Source organism: Hemicordylus capensis, chromosome 3 (assembly GCF_027244095.1).
Source record: "Hemicordylus capensis ecotype Gifberg chromosome 3, rHemCap1.1.pri, whole genome shotgun sequence".
Classification (NCBI taxonomy): domain Eukaryota; kingdom Metazoa; phylum Chordata; class Lepidosauria; order Squamata; family Cordylidae; genus Hemicordylus; species Hemicordylus capensis.
The window spans coordinates 294563772-294581309 of record NC_069659.1 but is presented as its reverse complement, the minus strand read 5'-3'; the positions used below and the strand labels follow the sequence as shown (position 1 = coordinate 294581309).

General features: G+C 43.9%; 1 protein-coding gene across 2 annotated transcripts in view; it reads left to right on the top strand.

Annotated features, from left to right (window-relative positions):
- The window catches only part of PFKL (phosphofructokinase, liver type), a 65469-nt gene that overhangs the window by 22176 nt on the left and 25755 nt on the right, over positions 1-17538 (top strand). Inside the window, exons 5-14 of one of the 2 annotated variants that reach the window (XM_053309691.1) lie at positions 260-425; positions 1783-1827; positions 2053-2161; positions 3170-3265; positions 4849-4941; positions 7660-7785; positions 9435-9499; positions 12037-12100; positions 15984-16130; positions 16459-16529. In XM_053309691.1, the coding sequence (XP_053165666.1) occupies positions 260-425; positions 1783-1827; positions 2053-2161; positions 3170-3265; positions 4849-4941; positions 7660-7785; positions 9435-9499; positions 12037-12100; positions 15984-16130; positions 16459-16529 (982 nt within the window). Of the gene's footprint in view, positions 1-259; positions 426-1433; positions 1503-1782; positions 1828-2052; positions 2162-3169; positions 3266-4848; positions 4942-7659; positions 7786-9434; positions 9500-12036; positions 12101-15983; positions 16131-16458; positions 16530-17538 lie in introns of those variants that run through there. The other variant, XM_053309692.1, reaches the window with a different exon arrangement.

Sequence of the window (17538 nt, the reverse complement as noted above, 5' to 3'; positions counted from 1 at the left end):
AAATATAGTTCTATAGTCAAATTAACAACCATTTCCAGTTGGTTTAACTCCATCTTGTACCTTGCTGTAGGGCAGTGGTTTCCAGCCATCGTCAAAGTCCATTGTGGACCCAAGGCTGGGAACCCCTGCTATAAATTTTTGTTCTTTAAAATTGTCTTTAGAAGTAGGCAATTGAGTTGTGATATTACTAGACACAAGCTATTACTAGACACATATTAACTCTTTCTTTCCTTCCCTCCCCCCCCCCTTCCTTTCTCAGAGAAGATCACTGAGGAGGTATCTCAGACGTACTGTCACTTAAACATTGTGGGTCTGGTGGGTTCCATTGACAATGACTTCTGTGGCACAGATATGACCATTGGCACTGACTCTGCACTGCACCGTATCATGGAGGTGATTGATGCAATCACCACTACTGCCCAGAGGTGAGCACGTGATTTCTCAGTTCTTTCTTCCTATCTTAATTCACACAGGGATGCACATGCTTTGGATCAGCTACCTGCAGTTACTTCCTGCTTTGCAGTAGCATTGTTCCTAGGTGTAGGTAGATGTATGATACGGCTTCTCTGGGTCTGGTTCCTGTTAGAGCCTTTTCAAAGAATTGTTGCTTTTTGTTCTTTTGTTTTGGTCAAAGAAAACCATCCATTGCAGAGGACTCGGATGTCTACATCTGAGTTAGTACTATTGTTGCTTAGACATTATATTTCCCCAGCACTCTTATAGAACATTTTGCTGAGGTAATGTAATGACCCCACTACCACCACTGTTGCCCCCCACCCCACACACACACACACAGTCTTTGTTAGCTGTCTGATTTAGACAGTACTGGTGAGTACTGTCTGATTTAGAGCTTCAGTTCTGTGCCCTCGTGTAGCAAAGTTTGGGAGTTTCCTCCCAAAAAGGATTGAAAGCAGGAGCTATTTTGCCATTCTTTTTTTTAAATCCTTTTTATTCAGTTTTTCACAACATAAGATACACACACGCACACACAAAAAGAAAGAAAGAAAGTAACACAAACAAACAAACAAAAACAACAACATGAGGACTTCCATCTCATCATTAGAACAAGTATCAGTTACAATACCCAAGTCTTGCCTGTAATTTAATCGTTCTCCCCCATCTATTTTGCCATTCTTGACTGTGTGGATTCATAGTTCTAAGGAGCACTGAAATTGCCTGAGCCATGCAGCCACTGCTTCAGCAGTCTTCCACTTCTTCCTCCAGTTGGTGTGTACTTTCTCCTTCCTGGGCTTGAGTGCACAACTTTACCCTTTTTCAGAGGTGGGGCAGCAGCATAGCATTCTCCTTGGGAGGCTATTCTTCAACCTGGAGTCCACACATTTTGGCTGGTCTTGGTAGTTGGCCAAAATTGATGTGTGACACTGACCTTTGCTTTCCCCTCAGGAGGAAGGATGGAGTCTTGATTGCAGTGACATGCTGAGTGTTTCCAAGGCCCAGCGTGCCTGCAGGGGCTCCACCCTGTCACACTGAGTCTCTCTAAGGTTTGTCACAAGTTTTGGGGAGTTTCCCTGCCCTGCTCCAAAGTATGGGACCATCTTGCTGCTTTCTGAACTTTTCTAAAGTCTCAGAGATCCCCCAACCCTTCTTTAGCTCAGGATAAGGTTGGGGCATCTTGCCAAATACAAAATGTGCTCAACAGTGGTGTGCTCTCCCTTGCCCAGGTAATAGGCTTATGAGTATTGTGATAACAGGAAACTGCAATTGAGGTATTTATTGAATGATCAGCTGAATGAGTCTTTACTCTTTTGTTTTGCTTTGCAGCCACCAGAGAACATTTGTGCTGGAGGTGATGGGCAGGCACTGTGGGTAAGAAAACAGTTCTATTTGTACTTTAAATTGAGAGAGGTTTGGGTACTACAGTTTGCAAGTTAGGACATGAGATCTAAAGAGAAGTGTGTGTATCCTATGGACTGTTCTGCCTGCCCCCAAATCCAGAAAGTCCTGCATTACTTTGGATCCATGGGCTAACCCTTTCATCTTGACTGATGTCCAAGACTGTCATCCACAAGCTTGACTTCTCTGCTTTTCCAGGTACCTTGCATTAGTTTCGGCTTTGGCTTCTGGTGCTGACTGGCTTTTCATCCCTGAGTCACCTCCTGAGGATGGCTGGGAGGATTTCATGTGCGAGCGGCTTGGTGAGGTGGGTGTGGCATTGCCTGTGGATATTCAGCAAAAAAGAACTATGTATTCTCAGAGACCAGATAAAATAGTTGGATAGTTCAGCTTTATTCTCTTCTGCCATGAGGTGTCTAGTAGGCTTGAGCCCGAAATGTTTCGGAGGCCATTATAAAGGCCTCCAAAATGTTTCGGCTCCGAGGGCCATTTCGGCCCTGGCAGGGGTGGTCCTTTTAAGGGTGGGGGAGGGTGCACTCACCTCCCCTGCCACATTTCCCCCGCTGGCGCTCCGTTATTTTCAAGCCCCTCAGGGCAGCAGCATTCCTCCCTGCCGCCCCGTTGCCCTCATCGGCTGAAAGTACTGATCGCGTGCGCGGTAGACAGGCACGCGCACACGCACAATTGGTACTTCCGGCCGATGAGGGCAATGGGGCGGCACAGAGGAATGCTGCCACCCCGAGGGGATTGAAAATAATGGAGTGCAGGTGGGGGAAATGCAGTGGGAGGGGTGAGTGCACCCTCCCCCACTCTTAAAGAACCACCTCCGCTGGCACCGAAGCACGTTCGGGCACATCCTTTTTGTCTAGTTGAAAGCCCCACTTCAGTTAATGGGACCATATTTTTCAAAGCAGAAATGTTCATATATTGTGCACCAGCTCAAATCAACTTTTCTTTAAGAAAAGTTATCTGTGTTGCTCACCTGGAAAACCTTCCTTTGTCTATCTTCTGCTGTGCATTAGTGCAGATGGTGCTGGGTAACAAAAACTGGAGAATAGAGAGTTGGGGAGAAGAATGGTCCTGAGAGAGCTGAGAGTTTCAGTTGTAAAGGATACTGGACCACTCAGCTGAGTTTTGGCATCCTTTCCCCTATCTTTCATCAAGGAGGTTGAAGTTTCCTCATGCTGCAAGAGAGGAAAGCCCCTGGATGTCAATCCCAGCAAATTAATGTTAGGATTATGAGGGGGAGACAGTCAGTGCAGCCTCTGCCTAAGATCACCATCAGTCATTGGCTTCCATATTTTTATTTGGGTAGGCACGGAGCAGAGGATCCCGACTGAATATTATCATCATTGCTGAAGGTGCCATTGACAGGAATGGGAAACCCATCACCTCAAATTACGTGAAGGATGTAAGTGACAAATGTCAGATGTAAGGGACAAATGAATAGGGTGGGGTCAGAACAATGAAAATACTTATCAGTGCACAGATCATAGACAAATAAAACTGCTGGCATTTTCAGGCTCCAGAAATGTTCTCAGTACAAACTTTCCTATAAAGCTTGCCATGTTTCCATTTTCAACTGGATTTCTTGTCTGTCTTCAAACTTTGGATCAATGCAGAGAAGTTTGAAGTGGACATTGAGGAAACATGGTTTTTTGTTGTGTCTTTGGGCAAGGATGTTGCTTTGGCTGGTGGCTGGATGGTGATTTTTGGGGTTTTACTTGTGGACTGCAGTTTTATTTCAGATACAATGTTTCTGATTTTGTTTTTCTTTGTTACCTACCTTTAGAGGCGTATCTAGGGAAAATGGCGCCTAGGGCAAACACTGAAATTGCGCCCCCTGTCCAAACATCTGACTCCCATCTTTCAGATAACTTTACCATAATATCAGCTGAAAAAAGTCAAGCTCATTAGTCTTTTAATATTTCAAAAACTATTTAGCAGTGGACATAGCCAGACCAAAAAATGCTGGAAAACTACAAATTTCAGTATGCTGGAGCTCATGAAATACCCAAATACTATGTGGGCTTGGAAAACTAAAGAGAAGTGCCTGTCTAATTCTCTACTATGCATTGTAGCATCACTATTACATAAGTTTTAAAAATAAATGGAGAATTTGACTTTTCCTAGATACTCCCAAAATAATTAAAGGATATGCAGAGTAAACTGTGTCACTGCTTGGAATATATTCTAGTATTTCAGAAAGACAGTTCAAATGAGAGAAAGAGAGCAAGAAATTCCCAGTGGGCCTTAATATGAAGGATTTCACACTGATTCAAAGACAAACTCACCATTAATAGCCATTTTATTAAGACATCACATTTAACTCACTTATCACAAGAAGCAAGGTAAGAGCAAATGAATGCAATCCTAGCTCATAAGCTTCAGCTCAGTATTCACAAGCCCTGATTCTCTGTACATAATGCCAATCTGAATATGTGTAGAGTGACTTATATTAATTTGTTTAAAAAAAATTACCTGTAGCCTCTTTGGGGGACTTCCCAAAGGCCATGGGGGGTTCTGCAAAGGTTCCCCCTTCCCCCTCTGGCCTCCAGGGCCTCACAGGGACCATTTGAGCATGTGCGGTGGCCATTTTTAAAAATAATTTCTAAATATAAAATGGCCGCTGAAATCAAAATGGCCACCACACATGCTCAAATGGCCTCTGTGAGGCCTGGCATGGCCTAGGGCTTCACAGAGGCCATTTGAGCATGTGTGGTGGCCATTTTTTAAAAATTAATTTTAAGAAATGGCGCCCCCCTTCAAGTGGCACCTGGGGCACGTGCCCTGCCTGCCCTACCCTAGATATGCCCCTGCCTTGGGTTACCTTTAATAAGAATGGCAGGATATACATCTTTTAAAATAATAAGTAAGCTTTAATAGAGATACTTGAAAACACTTCTGACCTACAGGCAGTCCTCCAGTTTACTTTAGGAAGAGGAATCTGATGGGGGGTATAATTGCATCTGCTTTCCCCCACTTTCTGATTAGCTGGTAGTGAAGCGCCTTGGCTTTGACACTCGTGTAACTGTTCTTGGCCACGTGCAGCGCGGTGGGACCCCATCAGCATTTGATCGTGTTCTGGTAGGTATTATTATTAGTTCTGTCTTTTTCCTGGCTTAGATTTGTCCATGTAGCAGCTTCCCACTCTTTCAGTTCAGATGTTGTGAGCCACCCCAAGCAGTAGTGTACTAGAGGGGTGGAATATACATATTTTGAATAAATAAAGTATTGTCTTGCAGCAGAAAGTCAAGTCAGACCTGAATGCCTTGAAAAGGGGAGCTTTCCCCCTCACAAATTGAAAAAGCCAAATCCTGCCAAGCCTGTACCAATCCTGCAATAGCTCCTCTCTGCATGATGCCCCTCTGTGTATAAGTGGAGATTTAACTCATCATGAAAGGCAAAAATTGCTAGTATGTTGAGCTGCAGATGTGCAACCACATAATTGGATGCACACTTGTGCCCTTTTGAAGTGATTGCGCAGATGCATTTTGTGCACTTGTATACTAGACTTAGTGGGCGAGAGTGTTTTGCGCACACTGAATATCTTTCCGCCTGTTTACATTCAGCTTGGTCAGTAGCAAACAAATAGGAGAAGTGTCAGGTTTTGGAAGAGCTGGTGTCATATCCAATGACCTTTTACACCTTCCCTTGGGTTAGAGCAGGGCTGCTCAACTTCGGCCTTCCTGCAGATGTTGGCCTACAGTTCCCATAATCTCTGGCTATTGGCCATTGTGGCTGGGGATTATGGGAGTTGTAGTTCAAAAACAGCTGGGGGACCTAAGTTGAGCAGGCCTGGTAGAGAATGGAGATCCACAGTTGTGACTTCAGAGTAATTGGTTAGCAGTGGTTACTGGTATAGGCAGGGATGGGGAGCAGAAAATGAGTCACAGCTGTGACAATCCCCAACCTGGTGAATACCAGCCTGCGTGCCTCAATTTAATACCATAGTGAAGTGAGGCAAGCTGCAGCTGAGGCTTGTTTTCCAACACACACGCCAGCCCCAACTGTACCAGCTGCCACTGTTAGTTAGTCTTGTCTTAGCCATAAGGCAAGTGTAATAGAGTCTTCTCTATGTAATAGAGACAGCCCTTCCTTCAGAGTATATAATCCATAGTCTATTGCTAATCTTGTAATTTTCCAGGACTGCAGCGTACTTCTGTGGTGCCAGGATGGGGACAGTCTTCACTTTTGAGTTAGTGCCATCACCTGGTTTCAGGCAGGGTCAACTTGCAAAGAATCTAAGGATAGAACCTTCCTCTGGAGTTCCAGACTGGTCCTACTCAGTTATCAGCAAGCAGGTTCTCAACAGAGCTGCTGTTACTACTACTACTACTACTACTACTACTACTACTACTTGTATATCTCTTTTCAACAAAAGTTCTCAAAGCAGTTTACATAGATAAATAAATAAATCAAAAATAAAGATGATTCCCTGTCCACAAAGGGCTTGCAATCTAAAAAGCAACATAAGGTAGACACCAGCAACAGCCACTAGAAGGAAGCTGTGCTAGGATTGCATAGGGGCAGTTGCTCTCCCCCTGCTTAATATAAGAGATCCACCACTTTAAAAGGTGCCTCTTTGCTCAGTTAGGAGGGAGCTCCATTCAGAGTTCAGGATGCTTGAAGATTTTGAAAAATTATTTCTTCCTCTTCTCTTCCATTGCTTTTAGTTAGTGGCTTGGAGAGAGAGTGGTTTTGCTAACTCCTCACTAGAAGTTTTTCCACATTCTTGGTGTTGCTGGGAAGGAAAATAAAAACAAGGAATGGGAGATCACAGAAAGACCTGAATGAATACATAGTTGATCTTTCTAGATTTGAAGGAAAAACCAGAATTGAAGAAAAAGACAGTGTGGGACAAAGGCCTGTCCTCTTCTTGTTTTCTTTTTTGGAAATGGCCTAATGGGGATTATTTAATCATATTGTTGCAGCTGGTCAGATGGGTGTTTCTAGGGCTTTGTAGTCTACAAGTTTATTCAGGTTGGGAGGGGTTCTTCTGCAGCTTCTGATAGTCAGGAAGCTCCCTTGATATCTTTGCAAACTGACCCTTGATCAAGAGGAAGTACTGCCCCAAAACATAAAGACTGTACCACCCGGGCACTACCGATAACAGGAAGGAATTCCCAGGTAAGACTAATTTCCCTTTCTTGATGAGACAGATGTCCAGCCTAACTGGATATCCGCTTGATCATATCTCCTTTCCTTTTGAAGGGGTTATTCTCTGGGTCTGTTAGGGGCTGCTCTCTGTCTTTAGCACTGAGTAGAGTATGCTAATGACAGAGATAATAAATCTCAAAAGAACTGCTATTGTGAGCAAGTAGCATGTGATGTTGCCAAATTGAATTGTGGGAAGAGGGAGCAGTTTTTTGCCATCCATTGGGCTCCTTCTAATGTCTAGAAGAAAACTTGTTTGCAGAGGAAACTTTCAAGTTGGCTCTTCCACCAGCCCAGCTTATGCTCCCACTGCAGCACGTTTTCCATCCTGAATCTCCCTCCAAGACGGATCTTTTCCCATTAGTTCTCCTTTGCAAGTCTTGCTTCTCGGAGATTGCCATTTGCAATGCAAGTGCTTCAGCTCTATGTTGTCCCTGAGGTTATGAAGTGCAGACCACACACAGGCTCCTTCACATCTACCCCCCAAGGTGTGCCATGCTACAGAATTGCAAACTTACCTAGCATGCGGCTAAATATGTGGCTTCTATGCAGCTGTCCATTTTATTTATATGTTCATGCAATGGTAGCACCCCTGGCCACAATCCAGTAAATGCCAGTCTACTCACAAGAACCTTGTGTGCCTCCCAGAGCAGCAAAATGGGCATGGAAGCTGTGATGGCATTACTTGAAGCAACACCAGACACTCCGGCCTGTGTGGTGAGTCTTTCCGGGAACCAGTCAGTGCGTCTGCCCCTAATGGAATGTGTGCAAGTGGTGAGTATTTTGCAAGAGCACAAAAGCCAAGTGGTGGCGCGCAGGGGCATTGTTCATAATTGTTTTTAAGGTCAATGTTCATATAAGGTTTAAGGTCTCTTATTTTATATATGGATAGTGAGTTTGATGAGGATAAAGAACAATGACACATGATGCCAGGATGATACAACTGCAGAGGGAATAAGGCATCTGAGATGGACTGCCAAGTGTCTCGTCATCTAGCCTATATGATGGCATGAGGAACTTCAAAGTACATTGGCCTGGTTCACACAATTGTCAAAAACTGGGTAGAAGCTGGACTACCCAAATTTGCATGATTGTGTGAACTCACAAAAATCCTTCCAGCCCAGGTTGCTCAAAGCAGGGTAGCCCAGCTTTCCTAACCTGCTCTTAATTGCAGTAGAAGGAGAGGAGAGCTCTCCTACCGTGAGTCTCTGGTAGTATGAATCCACTCGCCTCTTCTACCTGGCCACCGGACCCAGCAGGTCCACCTTCACATGGAAACAACAGAGAGCTGTGGCTACAGGGGCTGCCATCCATGGACGTGCCACTCTGCAAGGCACACTCTATGATCCTGAAGCTGGAGCAGTTTCTGCAAGGTTCTGTCTGCTTCCTGCTCCTTCATGGCAATTTAGAGATCAGCCGCTAATATCTTGAAGTGTCCCAGTCTGCTGGCAGTGCAAAACATACTGAAAAGACATGTGAGGGCTCGGAGGACTTTTAATGGAGGGGCAGGGCTTGTAGCTCCCAGTTTTGATAATGGGTGCAGTGTCTGGCTTAATTGTGTGTTTCCTGGGTTTGCTGATCTGAACAGGGGTTCTGGTTGTGTGATTGAGGTAGGAGCTCTCCAACCCACCTCCAAATGGTCATGTGAACAAGCTAGAAATAGAAAAGAGAGATTGGGTAGATCTTTCAGTGGGCAGGAGATAACTTAGGGCAGATGTCAGCCTTTCCCCATGGACCCCTGGCCACATCCCTTTGCCCCTTCAGTTGAATTATTTAGCCTCATCATTTCCCATGAGTTCCAGCCATTTGTTCCTGATTCTTAACAAAACCAAACTGAACTCATTTGTTGTTTTTGTAACAAAACCGTCCCAAAATTCATTGTTCAACTGAGCAAAAAAACATGCAGATTTGCCCAGGTTTTTTTTTTTTAAAGTCACACAATTTGGAGTATAGAGTTTTGGATTTTTGAACTCAAGACTCCCCTTACTGTTGCTGAGGAACTGATGAGCTAATGTTTTTCTTACTGTGTGTAATCCTAAACAGCTGGGGTCTGACTTGCATGAAAGGACAAGTTGGGCTGGGCGGCACTGCCAGAAAGGAGGGGAGGGTGGCTCTCTTCCTTGGCCAGGCCTCTACTGAGTGGAACTTAAGAGGATGAAAGGCGATGCATCTTCCCAGGGGCCAGTGCAATCCACAGACTCTTTATCCCCCCCCTCTTTTTGTTTGTTTTTGCTTTTCTTCTCTGTTCTAACTGTCCTGGACATAATTTGGAGGTTCCTGAATAGGAAATAACAGAACATGAGTTAATCTCTCTGTAGCTTGGTTTTATTGTTTTTTTTTGGTGTGTGCATGTGTGTGTGTGTGTGTGTTTTGTTACAGGTTTCTCTCCATAAAAACCTCACCATAATTCTTTATCTTTATAGACCAAAGATGTCCAGAAGGCAATGGATGAGAAAAGATTTGAGGAAGCAATCCAACTCAGAGGGAGGTGAGAGAGATCTCTGGAATTTGAGAGGAAATTGAATTCCTGTTTGTATTATAAGCTCTTCAGCTTTTTTAAAAATTAAAGGTATTAAAAAAATGTTTCACACTCATTTAAAAACTCTTGATATGTAGTAGCTAAGACAGGAATTTGCCTTGCTGCTCATATTCCCCCCCACCCCCCAATGCTGTATTCTTCTTATTTCCAAGGTGGTTTGAGTACTAAAAATTGCTAGGCACGCTTTTGACATGAAATTTGAAGGCAATTAAAGAATAATTGCATTTTAGACTTTCTGTCTCCCCCCGCTCTCTGTAAAGCCCTGACACATAGATATTCAGCAGTGTTTTTGAATAGGTATCATCCACAGCTAGAGGAATTATCTGGATGTTGCTGGATCTGTGCTGATTTGCATCTTCTGATGGCCAGGCCTGTTTGTTGTGAGCCAAACTATCAGAGTGATAGTTAATGTTCCTTCATGCTTTCTAGCTGCACCCAGCATGCCCATTCCCATTGCTTGATTACTCCAAGAAGAGATACTCTCAGCAACACAGGCCTATTTAAATACCGGCTATATTGACTCTGGTTCTTCATTGCTCTCCACAATGGAAGAAACTTCACAAATGCTCCAGGTTGTTAACACCCAGTTTTCCATTTTTAAACCCCGCCTGCTATTGCAATGGGGGTGGTGGTGGAGGAATGTTCTAGCCATGCAGAGAGAGAGAGAGAGTGTGTGTCAGACAGTGTCTTCATAGCCGTATTATAACTATTAACATTGGAATTAAAATGTCATGTCTGACTCATGCTCTGATAATGTCACTCTTAAGTAAATTCTTGTTCTCCTGAGGAAAGAACTACAAGCCAAGGCTATTTCCTGTCATAATAAACTAACAGCACTATGGCAGTCATAACAGACTGAAGGCTTAGATAACTTACCAGCCTGATTAGTTAGAAAACATGTACTTGGGAAATGCCTGACACCAGTTGCAATGAAATATGACAATAATTGGTTCAGGATCCTATTATGATCTTTCTGGCAAGGGAACTTGAAAATAACAATTCAAACCTTGTTTTTGAGAATTGCAAATGCTTGTAAAAAAAAAAAAATCCATTTAAACAAGTATGTACTATAAGATCTGAGGGTTCTCTGACATGCACACTACAGATGTGCACTTGCCATAATAGAAATAAGTAGATATTTTTTCATAAGTCAGCATTTTTCATCAAAAGTTAAAACAAGCTTTACACAGGCAATGCACCACATTGACTGTACATTCTCAGACAGACAAATCTGGAGATTCACATTCCACATGACCTTCAGTGTGTCTTGCCCAAAAGAAAAGTAGAGAAAAGTGAGACACCTGCCTTGATTTTGAAAGTGACTGTGAGGTGCCAAGGATGAAAAGTAGCCAGTTCTTACATCATGTGGGCAAGCACACCCATGTTCCATAGGGCATCTTTTAACTAAAGGATAACCAATGTGTGGAAATGACAGCAATGCAGGTAAGAGTGAGACCAGTCTTAAGAAACTAAACACTTAATTTATTAAAACACAATCAAAATAAGCTTTGGAATGCACTCCCTTCTGAAATAAGAGCCTCCCCATCTCTGACAACTTTTTTAAAGTCCTTAAAGATGCATCTGTTCATCCTTTTAATTAAATACTGTTTTAATAGTTTTTAACATTGTTTTAATAGTTTTTAACATTGTTTTAATGTGTTAACTTTTTCTGTTGTCATTTGTATTGTTTTATTGTAAACTGCCCAGAGATGCAAGTATTGAGTATCTCTATCTCCACACATGTGCATGCGCACACACACACACAAAGAAACACACACAGTGTCTCCCTCTCCCCCCTCTCCTCCCCCCTCCCCCCTCTCTCCCTCCCTCTTCCTCCCACCTCTCTCTCCCTCCCTCTCTCTGATTGGGGAATTAGAAAAACAAAACATTATCATGAGAAATCAAGCATAATGAACTATTTATGGAACTATTTATGGAAATATTAGCATTGGAAAACAATACATTCAAGCAATGTCACTGAAATACATGGAAATGATAAAACCATAGAGTTCTGGGAGACGGAACTTCTCCATAGTCTACCTAGCAATTTGGATTGGTGCTAACTAAAATGGCTGGCAATTGTAGGGGCTGTGAGAGACATAGATCCTAGAGCAGGCTGTAATGAAGAGGAGAAGAGAGCATAGATTGACATAGGAGATAGTGAACCAGACAGGGGGATTGCCAAGGGGGGAGGGAATAGGCAAAATGCAGACATGCACTGCCATTTCACTTCACATGCACTGCTAGATTAGATGTACTTTACCTGTAGCTATGAAGCAGAAGCTCAGAAATGAAGGGGTTGGTTTGAGCAAGAGGAGATTTGCAAGGGGTCTAGAGAACCATGAAAGTGAGATCAGCTCTCTTTTTTTTGGCAGAGATTCACATAGCCAAGAATCTCTGCAGGCACACCTACCAGTTTTCTCTCTGGGTTTTTGCAGCAGCGTGTGTCTGCCTTAACAAAATATAATTGTAGACTTGTTTTACAGAAGTTTTGAAAACAACTGGAACATTTACAAGCTACTTGCGCACCAGAAACCAGCACAGGAAAAGGTGAGGAAGCAACCATTCAAAAGGCAGTGGGTTATTTGAGTGTTTGTTTTGCAAGTGTCTTGCAATAGGCATGGCTGTAATCACAAAAGGAATTTAGCTCATTTATCTCAATGGTATTTGTGTGCAACTAAATGCACATGTGCAAGAACACAAATAAAACTCTCAAAGCAAGCCCCAGGGGCATAGCTATAATTCAGTGAAAGGGTTCAAAGAACATGGACCCCCAGCTCCTGAGGGCCCTCCAGCTCCACCCCTCCCTATTTTCTTCATTATCTCCCTCACTCTGGGGGACTGCCAGGGAGAGGGATGAGCAGGGGCCACCTCTCCCCTAGCTACGCCCCTGGCAAGCCCAGGAATTGCATTGTGTAACTTAATTATGGTGTGCTTAAAAGTATTGAGCAAATCTCACTTATCTGCCTCTTATCTGTTCAGAAAGTCTGTTTGCAGACTTTCATATTCACTAAGCAGTTGCACGCCCAGCTCTTTCTACTAGAGGCTGGATGTATCCTTGCAGATCAGTAAAGAGCTACCGTCTGGTTTGTGGCCTTTTCTGCTCAAGTGACACGACATAATGCAGAAGCAATCCATCTAGATAGGTTGTTAGGCAGTGCTGGGGAGGAGCCAGCTGTCGTGGTGCACGTTGGCACCAACAAAGTTGGGAAATGTCGTTGAGAGGTCCTAGAAGCCAAATTTAGGCTGATAGGTAGCATGTTGAAGTCCAGGACCCCCAAGGTTGCATTCTCAGAAATGCTGCCTGTTCCACGCACAGGGTAAGGTGAGATAAGCATTGCTGAGGGGTCTCAATGCATGGATGAGCTGTTGGTGCTGTGAGAAGGGTGTAGATTTGTTAGGCACTGGGATACATTTTGGGGTAAGCAAAGCCTGTACAAAAGGGATGGGCTGCACTTGAACCAAGATGGAACCAGCCTGCTGGCACTTAAAATGAAAAAGGTCACAGAGCAGTTTTTAAAATGACACTTGGGGAATAGCCGACAGGAGCTGGGTATTATCCAGTCTGGCAAATACCATTCCTGAAGGTGAGAGGGTGTAAAAGATTCAGATAAAACAGAAGGGGACAGAATAGAACTAGGGATGTGCAAACGGTTCGAATTTAAACCGGTTCGGTTCAATGGTTCGAATTCAAACCGAACCATCCATCAGGTTAGAGCTGCAGGTTCAAATTCAAACCAAACGGGGGGGGGGGGGGGTTTCGATTCGAACTGGTTCAAACCTCCAGAAGTGGGTGGGGTGGTAGCTGGCACCCATGGGTACCTACCACCCAACCCCCGAAGCAATTGGAACACTCGTATGATTTTTTATGAATATTTGAAATTTATTTATATTTTTTTCTCATAGGGTATAATGGGACTCGAACCAGCCCATTATCCCCTATTGTGGAGCACCTAGGGGCACAAAAGGGGGGGTAGGCACCCAGGGGTGCCTACCACCCATGAAATCCCAAGGCAATCAGACACTCCTCCAATTATTGATGAATTTTAAAAGTATTTTTTAATTCCTCGCAGGGAATAATGAGGATTCCAGCAAATGTATCGCTTCACGTTTGGGGGGAAAGGGGTGGCCTAGAGCAGAGAGTGGTGGGTGGTAGTTCCCAGGGGGGGCAAGGAAGCTACCAGAATTATTTGAAAGGAATTTGGCAAAAGGTTGATTTTAAAGTGATTTTTGAAGTTTACGCGTCTTTAAGGTTTTTCTCCATAGAGAAGAATTGCTGTTTCAACAGCCCCATAGCTGCACTTGCGGGGTGCTGGGGTGGCCCAGAGTGAGTGGTGGTGTAGTGCACAGAGGGTGCCAACCACTCCCATGGGTTGCTAACCCATGGGGTACAGGGTTTTGTTGTTTCTGAGGTGTTCTGAGTGTATATTCTCTAGTTGCACATGAGATTGTCAATGACAAACCATGAATCCAAACCTTGAAGTCCGAGACTTCAGCCATGGCTGCAGTGCCTAATGTCGGAGGCTTTCTGCTGTCATGGTGGAACTCGTGACAGCCGGCATGTCAGTCTGACATGTCTGTTCAGCACACCACAATGCACAGTGCTAGTAATCCACGGAGAGATGCAGGGAGATGAAGGGGGAAAGTGGGGTCAGGGCCTGAAATAGCTGTTGTTCATAGCTCTGAACTGCTGCTTATGCAGATTGGAGCAACCATGAGAGTTCTTTAGCCTGTATTATAGCTAAACTTCTACAGAGCATTGGTGAACTATAACTGGAATGTGGCTACTGTGATCTCCCATTTTGTCACTTCTTTTAGATGGCTGTTGGGTAAAGGGGGAGAGGAAGCACCCCTTAGTAGGAACATAGGAAGCTGCCATATACTAAGTCAGACCATTGGTCTATCTAGCTCAGTATTGTCTATACTGAGAGTATTGTCAAATACTGTTAGAGATGAACTTCCAATGCATCGACCTTTTGCACCAACTGTCCTAATGACCACTAGGGGCATTGGGAGTAGAGACAGTCAGTCAGGGTCTCCCTATCTGTCCCTACTCTATGACCCCTGAACTGACTCTGCAGCACTTCCTGTGCTGAGTCACAATCCTTCCTTTCCTCCTAGAGAGCAGATGGAAACATCTCTCTCTCTCCTTACCTATCCATTATGCAGTCCTTTAGATTAGATATAGGTCTTTCCTATCTAAGTGTATTTAACCAATACATATTTAGTGTTTAGTCATACAAGGATCTCCATGTGTTTTCTCTAAATAGCTGCAATATCCAAACCATCCTCTGCTACCTACTCTGTAACTGGAGTGTGTGCTCATTCCTTAGTGCTCTGCTGTTTTACCTATTGTGGGTAAAAATCAACAACCTCTAACAGATTGGCAGTGGCTTCTCCAAGGTTGCAGGCAGGAATCTCTCTCAGCCCTATCCTGGAGATGCCAAGGAGGGAACTTTGAACCTAGATGCTCTTCCCAGAGTGGCTTCATCACCTAAGGGGATTATCTTACAGCAGGGTTTCTTAATCTTGGGCCCCCAGATGTTGTTGGACTACAACTCCCAGAATCCCCAGCCACAAAGGCCATGTCTGGGGATTCTGGCAGTTGTAGTCCAACAACATCTGGGGGCCCAAGGTTAAGAAACCCTGTCTAACGGTGCTCACATGTAGTCTCCCATTCAAATGCAACCAGGCTGGACCCTTCTTAGCTAAAGGGACAAGTCATGCTTGCTACCACAAGATCAGCTCTCTTCTCCTTTTGGAGAGTCTTCTTGTTGTGTATGCCTAGAACTCCTAAAATATTCCTCTGAAGTATTGCAGGGCATTACAGAAATGCTTTAGCACAGTTCACTTGTGTACAAATAGAATTTCTAGACAATTTGATATCACAGACATGCTGCACTTTGTTTTACTTGGTTTTGGAAACTGAACACACTTTAGTAATAACTGCAATTTTTCATTATGTGATTTTTCTTTTTTAAATGTCGCTTCTATAGAGTGTTTCCCAGTTATGTTTTGTGAGTCTCTCCTGCTGCTCAAGGCCACCATCTCTCCTGCACTCCCCTGTTGCTTCCAGTGCTCTGATTTTGGCCATCACGATACGACACATGCTGAGAAAAATGTAGCCAAGTTTGAAATCCCTATCTCCAATTCAGTTTAAAATGATAAAAGGAAGAGAATATAAAACACAGTGGTTTCCCCAAAATGCTTCAGTGGTTGTACCAGAAAGGCTTCCTTTAATTGCAGAGCATTGTGACTTTGGAGGGCATGGTAGGCGGCTGTGCTTCAGATTCCTCCTCATCCACCACTTTCTTTTTAGCACAGCTTCTCTTGAATAGCTCTGCAGAGCCCTGAGAGTGTAAATCAATACTGCAGTAACTCTTTCACGCTCTGCGCTGACTGCTCACTATCATTTCTTTTGCCTTCTGGACAGAGCAATTTCAGCATCGCCATTCTGAACGTGGGAGCCCCGGCAGCAGGCATGAATGCAGCGGTCCGGTCGGCTGTGCGCATTGGAATTTGCCAAGGTCACACAATGTATGTGGTGAATGATGGCTTTGAAGGCTTGAGCAAGGGCCAGGTGAGTGTCTCTGATCAGGCAGAGGGGTTGTTCCTCCTTGTGGAGCACCAGTCACATTCCTGTTGTTTTGTATCTCTGTATAAGCCAACATTAATTGTTTATGCTGTTAACTAGTCCTGTTCAGAAGGGCTTTGGAGTTTCTCATAGGAAGAGGGAGCAGATAAGGTGGCTACTAATAGGCTCTTGGGCAACAGAAGACCACTGTGACTTGCCCCCACAAAATGGTATTGTCTTTCTGATCTGGTAGAAAGTCCAGAAAACAAATGGTTTGTTTTTCAAAAGCAGAACAAATTCACAAGGGAATCTAATTGAATTTTTCATCCTATAGATTCGAGAGGTGGGCTGGCACGATGTTGCAGGCTGGTTGGGCCGTGGTGGGTCCATGCTGGGAACCAAACGGTAGGTGCCGTTCAAGTCCAGAGAATGGTTCTTTGTGGACAGGGAGCAATTGTAGAGCTGGGGTCAAGTAGGATCAAGCTGAAGCTTTCCTTAAAACTAAAGTGTGTGGATGACCTAGTCCATCCTTGGTCTAAGAGAGATTCTCTGAACCTCTCCTGCAGTCTTGCTTTCTTGAAAGCAATCAGGGAAGGACATTCAACAACTTCTGTGGTGCTACTTTATTGTTGAGCTATGGAGGAGCGTCTCCCCCGCCCCCGCTCCTAATGCTGATCTCACATCTGACTTCCTGTTGTGGAAACTCACTGTTTATACAATACATAAACAGTTTTGATGTGATTTCTTTTTTAAAACAATTCCTGTCCGTTTCAACTGCTTTCTATGAATCTTTGCTTATATTAATCCCTTAAACTTAGCTTTTCTACAAGTTAGCACATATGCTTCACTGTTCTAGTCCTTTCCTTGGCATGAAGAACTCCATTTCCTGACCACCTTCTCTGAAGGCCTTTATGATCTAGAATCATTTTCCCCCCTCCTGTTTTTTTTGTGTGTTTTTTTAAATCAAGCTCAAGATAGCCAAGACTCATCTCTATTTTTTCAGCTGGCTGAAATGGAAAAATAGCCTCAGTGAATTCCAAAAACTTCTTGGATAATCAACAGGCTGCTGTGTTATCTTTATAGAATCTTTCATCATTGTTAGTTCATGGCCTTTGGATGCTTTTCTTCCTTTCTCACAGAAAGCTTTATCTGCCTGCATTCTGTGATTTTGTAGGTATAAGAGATTACCACAGTAGGATATCTCCTCCCTCCATTCCCCTTCATCATCACACTTGGAGACAATTCTTCATCTCCTCATACTGGATGCCCTTTCTGTTCCATTGCCTGCCCTCTCAGAATAAACTGTAACTTTCAGTGTTGACCACAGTCCAGTTGTGGAATGTCAGCAACACCAAACTACATAAGAACAGCCCTGCTGGATCAGGCCCAAGGCCCTTCTAGTCCAGCATCCTGT